The 14,402-nt window shown below is 38.5% G+C and overlaps 1 protein-coding gene across 1 annotated transcript in view; it reads left to right on the top strand.

The window, feature by feature from the left end:
• Nucleotides 1–10,873, top strand: part of LOC124122730 (ankyrin repeat domain-containing protein 13D-like) — a 44,440-nt gene extending 33,567 nt beyond the window's left edge. Inside the window, exon 14 of the mRNA XM_046485849.2 lies at nt 531–10,873. Within this exon, the coding sequence (XP_046341805.1) occupies nt 531–744 (214 nt within the window). The 3' untranslated portion in view covers nt 745–10,873. The remainder of the gene's footprint in view (nt 1–530) is intronic.
• Nucleotides 10,874–14,402: the final 3,529 nt, after the last annotated feature.

Raw genomic sequence — 14,402 nt, 5'->3', positions numbered from 1 at the left:
TCAATAATTGCACCAATATTGCAATCGTGGTTAGAACTATTACATAACTATTGCAGGAGTAAAGGTGACTAAACAGTCACACATCCTTATTACAAATCGTAAATTCTCTCAAAATGCATTTTGGCTCTGTAAACATCTCTGAAATTACCCTTGTGAGGAAGTTTTTTTTGACATTATGTTTCTACTTATGATAACATCATATTTTGTAAAAATCATTAGCATTTTAGTGATGGTTTTTTTCAACAATTGTGTGGCATATGAAAACATCTCCTTGTTTTACATTGCAATAGTGTTATACAATCGTAAATTCATTCTTGCAGTGTTCGAAATCTTGTGGAAATTTAGTCTCCAGTTTTTATTTGAATAGCAATACTGACAGCAACTTTTATTAAAATGTAGTCTGTGTTGACATTTTAAGCTGTTGACTACCGGTACATATGAAGGTGAGCTACAGTGCCGTTGTCCTATTGTTTAGCAAGCATCACCTTGGCTACAGTGTATGTAAGGACACACATTTCCTCTATCTGCAGAGCGATAGCCGAGAGCCTGAGACAGAATTGTGGGCTGGAACAGAGTGGCCCTGTGGAAATAAGTCAACCACGTTCCACACTGACTAATGAAGAGGTGCAGCTGCGTCTAGCCCTGGAATTGTCACAGAAGGAATCGGAGGAGTCCGTCAGACGTCGAAAAGAAGAAGAAGAGCAGTTGGAAGCTATCTTAAGATTATCCCTGACTGACAAGTGATGGGTGTTAGACCTACACTTCGACGTAGTCCAACCTCCTAGCAGAATACTGAGGACAGCTTCGTAGACAAACGAGCTTATCAAAGCAGTTTCTGGAATAGTTGCTGCCAGTTATGGTGCCGAAATTTGTGTGAATTGAGTTATAAATTTGTGACTTGTTCATGGCTTATCATGATTTGTCTACTGATTTTGAACGCAGTGTTTTAGAGATTTAGGAGAATTCCCAGTTACAGTTTAAACAGATCTTCTTCTTCCACCAAAATGTATGTATGGAAATTTGACTTATGCATGAATGAGTCTACACATTTTATTTTGTACAATTTTTGTTACATCTGAGACACAGTATATGTAATATTAAGTGTCTTTATGCAGAAATTAACAGTGTTGACCCTAAGCTATGTCAAATATTTATAGTCAATAACTGGATGTTGTTTGTGAACAATTTGGGCTTGTCAAACAATAATCCTTAAATAAAGTAGCTTTCTTTCAGCTTGTTGGTTTTAAACATCCAGGATAAAGGAAACATAGTCAGGGATAAAAATGATGAGCGTTTATCAATTCCAAACCAGTGCAGCTGGTTAAATTGTAAAGGGAGGTAACCCTTGTCAAAGTTAGTCCTGAGCAAGTGATCCAATTTTGACTCTCAAGTGAGAGCTCATCATCGTCCTCCCAGATTCTTTTCAAGATGTTATAAATTACCAGCACAAGACATAAGATGCTTTAATGCTTTCCGTCATCACAACACGAGGTGATGGTATCAGTGGTGTATTGTATGCTTATTCTGTGTTCAATATCAACAGCCTTGTTATATGTTCCCACATTCCATGGAATTTCCGTTGTTGAAACTGTGGATTTTCCATGGACGTTTCCAGAATTGTTGGAAATCTGGTTTGTAAAAACCTGGTTTGTTTCTCAATGGAAAGTCAATTATCTGTTCTTTGGCATATTACAGTCTGGTAACTTGATGGTAAGCATATTTTCTCAAGCACTGTTTGCAATCATTACCCTAGTTGGCAGATGATACGAGTATCGATACCTGTGTATATATTTGGGTACTTAATCTGATGTTATATAAGGGTATAATGCTGTCTACAATGCCAGAGGTTAAGAAGCCCTTGTTTTATGTTATGACACATCTAGACTAGGAACAGCAATCTGTGGTAGGCCAACACAACTGATTTGACACTCTCACCTGTCAGTCATCACCTGTCACTACATTTACAGTTATTTTAAGGTGATAATTGCAGACACACATGATGCACTGCTGCCTTCATGACATCTCCCCAAGGCAAGGGAGTTAACTGACTGTAAACAAGTTCTACTAACTAGGCTGGAATTATGGAGTTATATTTTGGCTGGACTATAGAACCTATGCATAGTCCAATTATAGTCTGATTTGCAAAACCTGAGTGCCATCAATAGCATTATGCGTTGACAGATATTTCCAAATCTTTTCATGTTTTTAGTCAAGTGATTTGATGCAGTTTGCAAGGTAAGGCCTGTCTTATCACAATATACATCTTGATTAACGATAGATCAATTTCACTGGGCGCTGCCTCTACGATCAAGCTACAAAATTCCAGCCTAGTTCAGCACAGGTGGAAACTGGAATGTTGTGTAGTCAGTTAACTCCCTTGCCTTAGGAAGATGCCTTCATCATGGAGACAGCTTAACCGACCGAAGTAATAAGATTTTACAATTAAGATTATATTGACATACCATTGTCATATGCCAAATATGGAAATGATTGCATTAACAGGTTTTTTTAAATACTCAAAATCCTGATATATTAAGATTGCAGCTTTAATCTACATACTTTGTGTTGCATCAATGAAACAACTAGTACATTGTTTTGGGGATGCATCCACATGTAGTTGGAAGATGGTTGTAGTTTTTGTTGAAGTGTGTACATACTTTTGTTTCTGTTCTTGCAAGGGTACTGACATTACGAAAAAAAAATTATTATTTGCATATTGATTTCTTCTTCATTTTTGATGGAAATATTACAAATTAATCTGATGTAAAGGCGGAATTGCCCTTTGAAAGAGTTCTGTTATAATCTACTTCAAATGATAGATCTGTAAAGACATTTTCGTAACTGAAAATATTCTTAAGGCTAGACCAATTCTTTGTGTTTTAAATATGAGGCAATCCTAAATTTTTGAAGTAAAGGTTGGTTGTAATACAGTGCTCACCTGAAAATATTTTTGGAAAGATCAGACAAGGTTGACTTGTGATCAAGTAATCAGTTTTGTGTCAAAATATCTTTAATACTTAGGGTTTTCATACAGTTATTTTATTTCCATAACAATCCTTGCAACAGTCTGGGTGACCCAGTCATCAATAGTGGCACAATTCACTGAGCAGAGTTGCTTCCCTTGGGTGTGCCAGAAACCTATGATCATAGGTTTGAACCCCAGTTAATCCTGATTATGTATCTTGGTTTGTCTGCACCATACCCAGGAACTGTCACCAATGTGGTAAACATCTAAGACCTGTATCACTTCAGGCTTTCCTTCCACAGTAAGCTGTGACACTTTTAAACCAAACTCACATGTGTGTTGAATGTCAGCCTGAATGTTCTTCAGAATTTCTTGATTAGATGGCCTTTAAAGGGACATGGAACAAAGCCTCTCATCAGACTTATTTTTCCCAAAATGAGAAAACTAGACAGTGATGAGACCTTGCTTCACTGATGGTTGCATAGTTTGTGTGAGAACAGGACTTCCAGTCAAATCTGGACAAGGTGACACTCATAAGACAAACTAGTATTAAAACCACAGTTTTTAGCCAACAACTTTTCCCAGTCAAGACTTTAAACAATATGTAAGTTTGATCTAGCCTTTCATGACTTCATAAGTTGGTTGCATTACAGATTCTTAATGTTTTGTTTCATGTAACAAGCTGTTGATTGTTTGCATTATCAAAACATAGCTGGAATGCAATCATTGTAGATGTGCATTTCAGAATGGTGTCAATGTCCTTGTCAAATGTGTATGCAAGTTTTCATCACAAACTGCTTGCTTTTGTGAAAGTATTCAAGCCTTTCAGTTGCATATCAAAATACAGAGTAAAAACATTGTGTATATATCCAAAGCAATGTACATTATCAGTTGTTTTCAGTTGATGTGAGACATATCTGGACATACTCTTGCTATAACCCCTATGATAAGGAAATGGTATGATCCATTCTTTGAAGTGAATGATTCTATTCCTTCATAGAGGGTATGTGTATATTTCGTATGAAATATGAGTAATCTACTTGGTTCTGATGTTGATTTCAGTTTAACAGCTACAAAAAATATTTTTTATCTTTTCATTTATTTCAAATATGATTGATAAAGGATTATGTTAATATTTAGTTTTTAGTTACCTTTTTGAATGGTATACAATTGTATTTTTAGCATTTTTAGCATCCACAGCTATATTTCATGTACTCTGGCACTTGAATAATATTTTTTTTCTGGTGAAAATGCTATGAATTTGAAACTTACTTTTGTTTAAACACAAAAAGTGTTTATGCTATTCGTTTCCTCTGAAAAATAATAATGAAAAAGTCTCCCTCTTGTGTCAATTTTCTCGAATTATATCTGAAATATTGTTTGGACATTAAAGGGAAGTTCATGTGCATGTATGTTGACAGTAGCATATATTATATAACAAATTCAGTTGTTCTTTGCTCACGATTCACCTTTCACATTACATGTACCAATATTGTCAAGACTGGAGTTTCATTTCGCAAGGGACAGGCTGAAGGACAAAATGGCTACTATCAAATTTATCATTGAGTATACCATGGTGACAGGTCAATAAGTATATGAAATCTACATCCCTTGATAACCAGCTGGCTGCTGACAGACAATGGGAATCAGTCTGCATGCAGGTTGTGATGTCTCTAGCCAGGTCTTGCTGTTGTCTGCTACAGAATGGAGGCCATTTTGTTGTGATACCATGAGCTGTGTCACGTGATCTGCAACAGTTCGAATCACGGGAGATCTTGTGGACTGGAATACAGAGTATTGCCTCCATTGGTCACAGTGGATTGGTTACAGCTGACCCCTGTTGTTTTGGATGCCGTCTTCAGGACAACAACTCTAAGGACTATCAACATATATTACAAAGGTCTTTACTTCAAAGCCTTGATTCCTAATTCCAGACATTTGTCAAATTGGTGATTTCACTTGGAATGTCTGATGTTGACTAAGTATTTATTCTTGCTTTCTGCTTTCGGCAAGAATGCAATATACCGGACACCTTCTGACATTTTGGTAAGGGATGTGCGCATGCTCATTCCTCAGTAACGGTTTCCTAAAGGAAAAGTTTTTCAGACACCATTCTTTGTCGCCTCGCTAAAATAAAAGGGGGTTTAGGAGGCTTGCCCCCAACTTGAATTAAATGTTTTCGTAAGTAAATGTCATGTTTAATTACCAAAGTACATACAAAATACGTGTTCACTAAAGTGTGACTCCAACGAATGTCACTGATGAGGTTGTCGCACGCCATTATGGAACTTCTATTTCAAGTTCTTTTTCTAATTTTTGTCTAAGTTTCAATGTTTATGCATCGCTTTGATATTCAATATCAAGGTTTATCATGTTAAAACCAATGCAAATTGTTACCAATAGAAGAGGGGTAATTTTTTCTGCTTATTTTGAGCTTTATCGACCTATTTTTCAAATTGTGATGCTGTCGCATGCGTCTTTATTAGTAGCATCAAACAAACGTGGTGAAGAGGTGTCTGGTATAATGCATGTGTAACCTGCTTTCTCTATTTGTGCTAACAGATTGACACATCTCTTGACACCAAGACAGATGTCCGGATAATTTGTTGTCATCTCCCATATTTATTATTCCTCAATTGGTTATCAGACTTTTATGATTTCAATGTACAGCTGTTTTTATTTAATACTTTAACTTATATTTACACTGGTGGTGTACATGTATCATATACACTGATGGGAAAAATTAAGGGAACAGCTAGCAGTTTGGAAGAAGTGCATGAGTGAGTTGGGTTTGCTTCTGTCACTGTTAGCAATATTCCAGCCATATCAATGCAGGGGACAATGAGAATTGACTTCACATAGTGAACCCATGTGAGGAATTGAACCAGGTCTTCATTGTGACAAGCAAATGCTTCAACCACAGGGCCACCTTACCACCCCCTGGTACATATCACCAATACCAGTGTTTATACCTGCCATTCTCAAGGAACCACTCGCCATTCTTGAATGACATGTAAAGCTGTAGTCAGCAATACTCCAGCTATGACACAGTCTGGGCCTGGTAAACCAGTGGTTGATAACATGAGCACCAACCCATGCTGTTGAGGTAGGCTGATACACAAACACCCAGGTCATCTTTCCCCCTGATCGTCATTGATCTGAATCGTACAAGAGTAGGAACTAGGAAATTCCCTTTGAGATTCATGCTGAACATCTTCTATACTGGTTCCCTTCGTATATGTTCCCTTATTTGGTTCCGTGAGTATATGTTGCATGCTTGAAGGTCACTATTATTTGTTGGAAGAAAAAGTGGTTTGTCTGTTTGAATTAATTCCTTGTGTGCATATTTTTGGTAACAGTTTGTATGACAAAAATGTTCCATGAAAAAGTTGCATTTTTCTAATAGAAAGACCACATAAGGCGGAGTCCCCATGTTAGGTTGTCTATACAATTTGTGAGTTGGGTTCTAGAATTAGTTGCACCAATTTCAAATAACATTCTATAACTTCTCTTTTTTTCAGGTTGCCCATGAGATTTTCAATCATTTAAAACTGAACTGAGAACCTTTTACTTTTTCTGCTTTGCTGGTATTCAAATCAGGTGATTTTGGACGGGTGTCTTGGTCAGACAAACCTTCTACAGTATGTAGCATATGTTTTGCTGTTGTTACTTGATGCCAGACAATGAAATTGTCCTTTTTTTTAATTCTTAGCCCCCCCCCCCCCCAAAAAAAATGTATTATAATGTCAGGGTCCATTTTAGGTCAGTTTTTCCTTCAAGTACAAGCAAAAAGAAGACAGAATTTAAACACAGTAGCATTTTCATTTTCTCCTTAACTTTTGCTGAATTAAGAAGAACACCACTTGGTCTGTCCCAGATAACAGTGTTATGGTCACAGTAGGAGGCCAAACATCAGAGTTGCAGATCAGTCTCTGCTTGAAGCCAGACATCAATGGCTGAAGACATGTTAGGTACCAATTGGTTGGTTGGTTTATTTTAATATCAAAACAGTAAAAGTTGAACAATTGTTTGGTGAAGCTCATACATGGCCTCAGTAACAGCTGATACAGCTATCACTGAGGTGGGCACTATTGTGACAACTAGTCATGAAGGATGTCAATTACATGCAAGTGTTTGTGATTGCCAATGTCATATTTCAATTTGACTTCAAATTACAGCTGTAATAACTTTATAGAACTGCAGTGTTTCATTCAGAGATTTACCTGCTAGCCTTTGAGCACAATAACATATGTTACAGTGGGACCCTGTTTAACGGAACACCTGTCAATTTGGTCCACATACTAGTAAGTGAATATCCCCATATCTGAATCAGTAGTTCCGGGGCTGCAGTGGTTGAAATAAGCACCTGCCCGTAGGCCCGTGGCAGGTAGATTTGTGTCGGGCCGTAGTTTCAACGTTGTATAGGTCCTTATGGCCTGCAGTAAATTTACATGTTCATTTATTTGTGACAGTAAACTGCAGTGTTTGACATGAGGGCCTGAAGAGTTTATTCAGGGCCTGCAGCTTCTAAAGTCTGTGGGTCCTGATGGCGGCCTCGCTATTTGTTTTATATCAAACACTGCCAGGCTGTCACTCAAACATCAGCTCACTGTCTCTATGGGGCATGAGTGGCCCAGTTATGTAAGATGCTATGCAGAGTTGCATCCCATGTCCATGCCAGGATCTGCTGAGTGCATTCAAATACAAGCTACCTAAGTGAACCGTAATTGAAATACTGTTCAGTTTGAAACCCAACTCAAACACTCAAAGTTTCAGCATTATTTGACTCTGATTTATGAGCACTATTAAGGTAGTGAGTCAACTTCATACCCGTTGGTGATATGCGACTTTGAATATATGTTGATAGAGGCAAAGGGTCAGTCAGGTAGCCAAGTGGTTAAAGCGTTCGCTCGTCACGCCGAAAATCTGGGTTCGATTCCCAACATGGGTACAATGTGTGAAGCCCATTTCTGGTGTCCCCCGCCGTGATATTGCTGGAATATTGCTAAAAGCAGCGTAAAATCTAACTCCCTCACTCACTGATAGAGGCAAAGGGTCATGTCAGAAAGGCACTTTCTTTTCTCAGCTTAGATTAAAGTTTCAGAACTTGTTTTCAATTTCCTTTTGAATATTTTGTCCTGATTTTCAACACAAGGCAAAGTCAAGATTATGTAAAAGAAATACAACCAATATATTCCAGATTTTGAGAAGTCTGACAGTGCAAACGAATTCCTATTTAACCTTGAATGAAACAATACTGAAAGATACGGAAACTGAAGCTTGGCCTTTCAGTGAATTAGAATTGTCCTGTGCTGGCATTGTTGTGCTGAAACATATTGGAATATTGGGTTGGAACAATATATAGTACTCAAAAGAAGTTAAAGAACACCCAATTTTTCCCTATGACTACAGTTAATCTGTTTTGACAGGTGGGTATTGCAACATACAGCCTTCCCGTTGTGGGTGTTCTTTAACTTGTTTTGAGTAGTATATGTGTATTGGTGTTTGCTCATGTTTCATTGCACTCTAGAACATCTCATGGCAGCATATGTTTTATAAAGTATATCTCAAACATGTTATGCAACCAGTCTCAGTAAATATATGTTGTTGGAAGCTTAAACAAAAGCAAAGAAAGATCACACTGAACTCTCGTTAGTTACTCAACTCTTTGTTGTTTCAGAACCACAAGTAAATGTTTCTTATATTTCCAGCACCATAATTTCATTGCCTATTAGCCTGTTGTGACTAAGGAAATCTCTGAAACAAGATATCAAACTTAGTCACAAAATGTTTCTGATCAACAAAATACTAATTTCATCACTGCCCCGAGGTGTAGCAAAATGTCATCTCTTGCCTGTACAGCTGGTGTACCGGGTACATGTCATTAGGACAGATATATGGGTACCACCAGTTGTACTCCCAGTTGTTACACTGATCACATGTCCTGCTATGTCCCATGGTGCACTAGGGGTCTTTAGATGTCACCGATTACCTTGTGTTTTAATAGGTAAATGAGGTGAGGCATATTGAGCTATCCACCTATCCAACCACAGCACACATGAATGCTGGACTGTTTTGTGTGTCAGTTCTATATAACTACCAGATCTTTATCCATGGTCAGATAGGTGTGACATTCACATAATCCCTCTCACTAAACCTAAGTGTCACACAGACAGCATTCACCTTGTTGATAACCACATCCTCCCCGAGATGTCTGTCGCCTGCTGCTGGGATCTCCTAGACTGAGATCTGTTGAGAAGCTAGGATCTCCTAGACTGAGATCTGTTGAGAAGCTAGGATCTCCTAGACTGAGGTCTGTTGAGAAGCTGGGAACTCCCGGACTCCTCTGCATTGTCAGCAGTGAGTGTGTTGGGCACAAATAGACCTTTAATGGTCCAAGTCAGCCTAACACCCAAATAACAGTACCACCACCAGGGAGTAACCACATCACATGAGTCTCTGAGAAGCAAACACATTCGTCAGTAATGATGAGGTGTTCTGGATCTTGTCTTCAGCTAGGATGTTTTCCAGGAGGATAGTCTTCACTGGTTCCTATTTTGACAAGTAATATGTTTACCAACATGGGCCTAGAGCTGGGGAGGAAGAAGTGTATTCGGGAGAGTAGTTTATGTTCAAAATTTACAGTTTTATTTTTGAAAAGTAATGGACTTATTTTGATCCATATAAAGACTGTCAGCCTGTCTATATGTGCTCATTACAGGAATGGCAGAAATTCTATTCTATTCTGTTCTAGAACGACACACGTTTTCATTTTGTAAAGCAGATTGACATATATGTTTTTCCTTTTGTAAACCAGAATGACACATTACTTCCTTTAAATCCTTGGAGCAAGGCTACATTGGCCAGTAGCAGTACTTAAACGCAGACCTTATATAGGCATCGTTGTATATATTATTGGTGTTAGAGTCACTAGACCTCTGCAAAAGGTAGGCTGTAAACAAGTAAAGTGTGAACAAGAGCCTATTATACTGGTATATGAATATGTTTGATTGTAGCACACAGTATCCCTTGTCTCCATCAACTCTCATCATTCAGCCTAATATCAAGAATGTGTTTATCACTGATAGTAACCTGTAACAGAGAAGGGAGAATGATATGTGATGAGCACACAGTGAACATACACTGGCCAATGTATCCCACATCTCTACCCTTGATCTCTGTACCTTGATCCCTTGGCTCTCAAACATAAAGCGTAATAATGCTGCAAACTGCTTTTGGAATCCCGGCCATGTTATCAGTGTTGGAAGTTAATGCTAGAGAGGAGTATGTGGGCTGTAGACAGCAGCTTGCCCTGTTGACAAGTTCATTCATACGGAAATGAACTTGTTTCACTCATACAACTGTTCTTCAAAAGTTCATTTGATAAACACATATACTTATTCAACCACTGAGCCAATAGAAAGAAACATAATATTAAAAATGACACCTTCCTGCAATTTCGAACTGGTCACAAACAATCCATTGTAGGATCTTCAGTCCTTTCACAAATCAAGTGGTCTCCCTGTACAGAGTTACAGCCCTTAGCCATGTGAGGATCTGCAGATCTTGGGGTTGAATCCAAGATTTGATCTTTAATAATCCTTGGTGTGTCAGCACAACATCCTTGCCTGGGTTTCATCAGACTGGTGCATGTCTAGGACCAGCCTGACTTGATGGCTCTGCCCCCACAATGACATCTCTGTGTATTCGGAGCCCACCTAGCTTTGTGGTGTGTGTTAATTTCCAACACTGGTTGAGTAGGCCTAGCCAGGAGAAGGCTGTGTGTACGGGCTGCAGCTTCAGATTGCCACAAGGTATTGGTGTATGTATGACTGTGTTTATATGTTTGTTACCTTGTGTGGAAGTGCTCTGTATGGTCTGTAAATAAAACCTCTCACACATTGCTAACAGGCTGGTCTGTTGTTTTTTGTGTCGGAAAGGGATTTTGTTTGTGACAAATCCCAACTGGGGGATTCTGGAGCAAAATATGTCCACATACCTATGCTTCTAACAACAGAGGTTGTATAGATTCTGGGGCAGATTACACCCCCAAAACCAATGGTTGTCATCCTACTATGCTCGTAGCAAGAGGCGACTAGTCAGGCTCACTGACTTGGTTGATGCATGTCATCCTATCCTAATTCCACAGGATTGTCTGGTCCAGATTCAATTATTTACAGATATTTATTTGGATTTTCTACAACAAAATCTATACAGGATTGTCTGAACCATTTCCATAATTACCTAATCGAGATCAATACCACTAAACAAAGAGACGTGTGCTGTTGCAGTGTATCATAGTCCCGCTTTACACTGGGAACTCCTCACACTGCCGTTATATATACAGACACCCCATGTCTGCACCACACGTTGCCAGATAGCTGGCCCAATATAGGTTGATCTTTAATCCGACACCGCCGACCGTTACGTTGGATAACACAGGGTGAAGCCAGTGTGACCTCTAACCAGGCTCAATGTGTTGTGCTCGCCCTTATACAAGTATAATATTACCCCGTCTTAAGAGCATTGCCTTCCCCTGAAATTTGTCTTTTCGCTTCGTTGGTTACATTTACCGAAGATTATAAACTTGATTTCATTATTTCTTTTTCCATTTATATTTCATAGTATAGGACGACCAAGGTTAAATAGTATCACTGACGGTAATATGTTGTCGGCTTCATTTCAACATCGAAAGATGACAGCGTATTCTCTAACCATACCTCCATTGGACAACCAGGACACCTTTTCGACATTTTCTTTAGCAATTTGGTTTTGAATTGGTCGAACGTCAAATAAAAACTTTATGTCTCGTAATGTTTGCATCCTCAGAACAAAACAGAACATGTTACACATGAGATTAATCTATATTGTTTGTCAGATGAGAAGCACATTCTGCTTCAGGAAGGGTAGCATCGAGAGCCAAAACTATGACTCTCGAATGTGTTCAATACGACTGAGTATCAGTCAGATGCCGGGAGTCAATGTAACAGAAAGCAACTGTCGCATTGTCCGGACGCTCCAAAAGTTACCTGCTTTGATATCGGTAAGCAGGGTAAGCCGATACCACCCGCCGCCAGTTGAACTGTATGTAACTGTGGTGTTAGTGGAGTTTGTTTCATACACGGGTGTAATGTTCACTGTATAGGTTATAGCGTTCGGTAATAGCAAGGTAGGTGAGGTTTCGTCATCGCCGTGCGGACATACCGACCCTATGGATTTATATAGTCGCCTAAAGTAAAATGAAAATTTATTGACGTGTACCGAATTTCATTAAGACTCAAACTCATTAAAATCAAATCTTTTATTCCGATCCGATTCCTCTCACGAGTCATTAGAATGGGGTAGAGGATTTCAGTAAAAAAACAACTGTGTTCTGGAATACAAGTAATTTGCAAATGCATATCAAACAATGCAGTGTTTCAAGCACCTTTAATGTTACACAAAGACGGGACACTTAAGTTGCCATTGAGCGAGACAACAAACTATACTACTAAAACAAGTAAAGGTTTACCCGATTCTTTCATATTATTATAGTTAACTTGTCATGATTCTTTCATATTATTATAGTTAATCACCCATGGTATGACAGATTAGTTTTTGTAATATGGAAGATTCGAGTGGTCCTTAATTTGTTTTTAGTAATTAAGATGTAATCTCCTCCCAGCATTGAGTTCACAGAGCATATCACCCCGTGAAGATCCGGGGTAGAATAGGTCCATCTTATCACCTAGACAGCCAGACATATAGATAACATATAAATACACACACTTTATGTAGCACGCCTTTAAACGTTGTCTGGTTGTGGAATCAACGGATGACATATTTCTCACGTACTGACATATGCGTAAGTGCGAAATAGAGACCAGCTTGAAGCAAACCTGGTTCCAACGGAACCCAGTCATAAATTGTCTTGCGCTCATGTGAACCACTTCCTTATTTATCATCACGTGGTGTGAATAGGTGCATTTGCCCCCGCCTCATAATAATGTTTCTCTTTGTGAAACTAAACACTGTGCTCAAAATTATGTACAGGTGACTTTGAAACTCGTATGATATTAATACAAGATAACTTTGATCCTGTGGGTCAACACGGCGCAATTGGTTTTGTAGCACACCTTCCTATTGATGCTAGTACCTGTATACTGTCATAAAGCCGTCAGAAGAACCGACCTGTAATTTGCATGTGGTGCCTTCAGAATCAGGAATGAGAATATGGCACATTTCAGGGATGAAAACAAACTAGTAATATGTTTTCATTACATTGAATTCATGGAACATTTGATATTGTTTTCAAGGAATATGGGGTATTAAGTTGACACACTCATAGTGATATACATGATACTGTTGACATTGATATATCTACAGTGGTAAAGTTATAAATATGTTTTCATAATTAATCTTTTCAAGTAATAGCGACAATGTTGTCATATTTTTTTATGGAAGTAGATCTGCACATATAGACATGCTGATATTGTTACAATTGAAAGCCACAAAATTGCGAGTGAGTTTGTTATTTTTAACCATGAACTGTACTTCTTTATGAGAGTTACCTCCCTAATGGTAAAATGTTTACTCCTGTTGCCTGACTCGTCAATTATTCACACTTTCCAAAAGTGCTAATATCTCGCTACACGGAGACTGGGTCAACGTTTCCCAAATAGCGATATGCTGTAGGCATGTCTCCGTCCCTCTCGACATGACAGACCCGCTTCACGGAAATCGGTCAACGTTTCACCGTTGCCAAATGCTGTCTATGGGGAAATAGGACCAGACTGCATGGTACCCTGCCCTTCGCCTCCTGGCAACGGCAGGTAAACCAGTCTAGGACAGGACGTAGCTCCCTGTTATGAGTGTTGCCAAATAACATAAACATGTTTAGTGTAATAATTTACATTTTGGGAATGTTTTAAAAATATATATTCATAATTATTTATTTATTTATTTATTTCGTATGTACACATATCATCATACACATATAAAACAAAGATAAAGTTTTTTTTAAAAGTTTGGTTACATCTTTCCAGCGATTACTTATCCCCATGGCCCACGCTTCCGTGTCATTTTCTCAAAGCCATAACAAATAAGGCAAAATTCGCAAATTTGGAATAAAAACCCAATTTACTGTACCGAAGTAGCATTGAATACAACATGGTGTTTGGCCTAGACTTGCGCAAGTCTATAAGGCAAAAATTATTAGTTTAAAATCATAATTTCTAGATTATATAAATAATAAGAACAAGTTTTCACTATGAGAGACTGGCATCATGTACTTTCCGCTTATCTGGACTTGCCTATAATATAAGGACAGAATGACTATACACCCAAGGCAGCCCTGGAGCAAGGTTTTGTTTAGCCGCACGAGAAAGTGAACCGGCACGCTCTTAAAATATTACTTCCGGACATGACAGCTAAACTTTATTCAGTCGAGTTTGCATGA

The sequence above is a fragment of the Haliotis rufescens genome, unplaced genomic scaffold, assembly GCF_023055435.1.
Source record: "Haliotis rufescens isolate VD_foot unplaced genomic scaffold, xgHalRufe1.0.p SCAF_15, whole genome shotgun sequence".
Lineage (NCBI taxonomy): Eukaryota > Metazoa > Mollusca > Gastropoda > Lepetellida > Haliotidae > Haliotis > Haliotis rufescens.
Note: the sequence above shows the minus strand (reverse complement) of the source record. Positions and strands in the feature narration are given on the sequence as shown.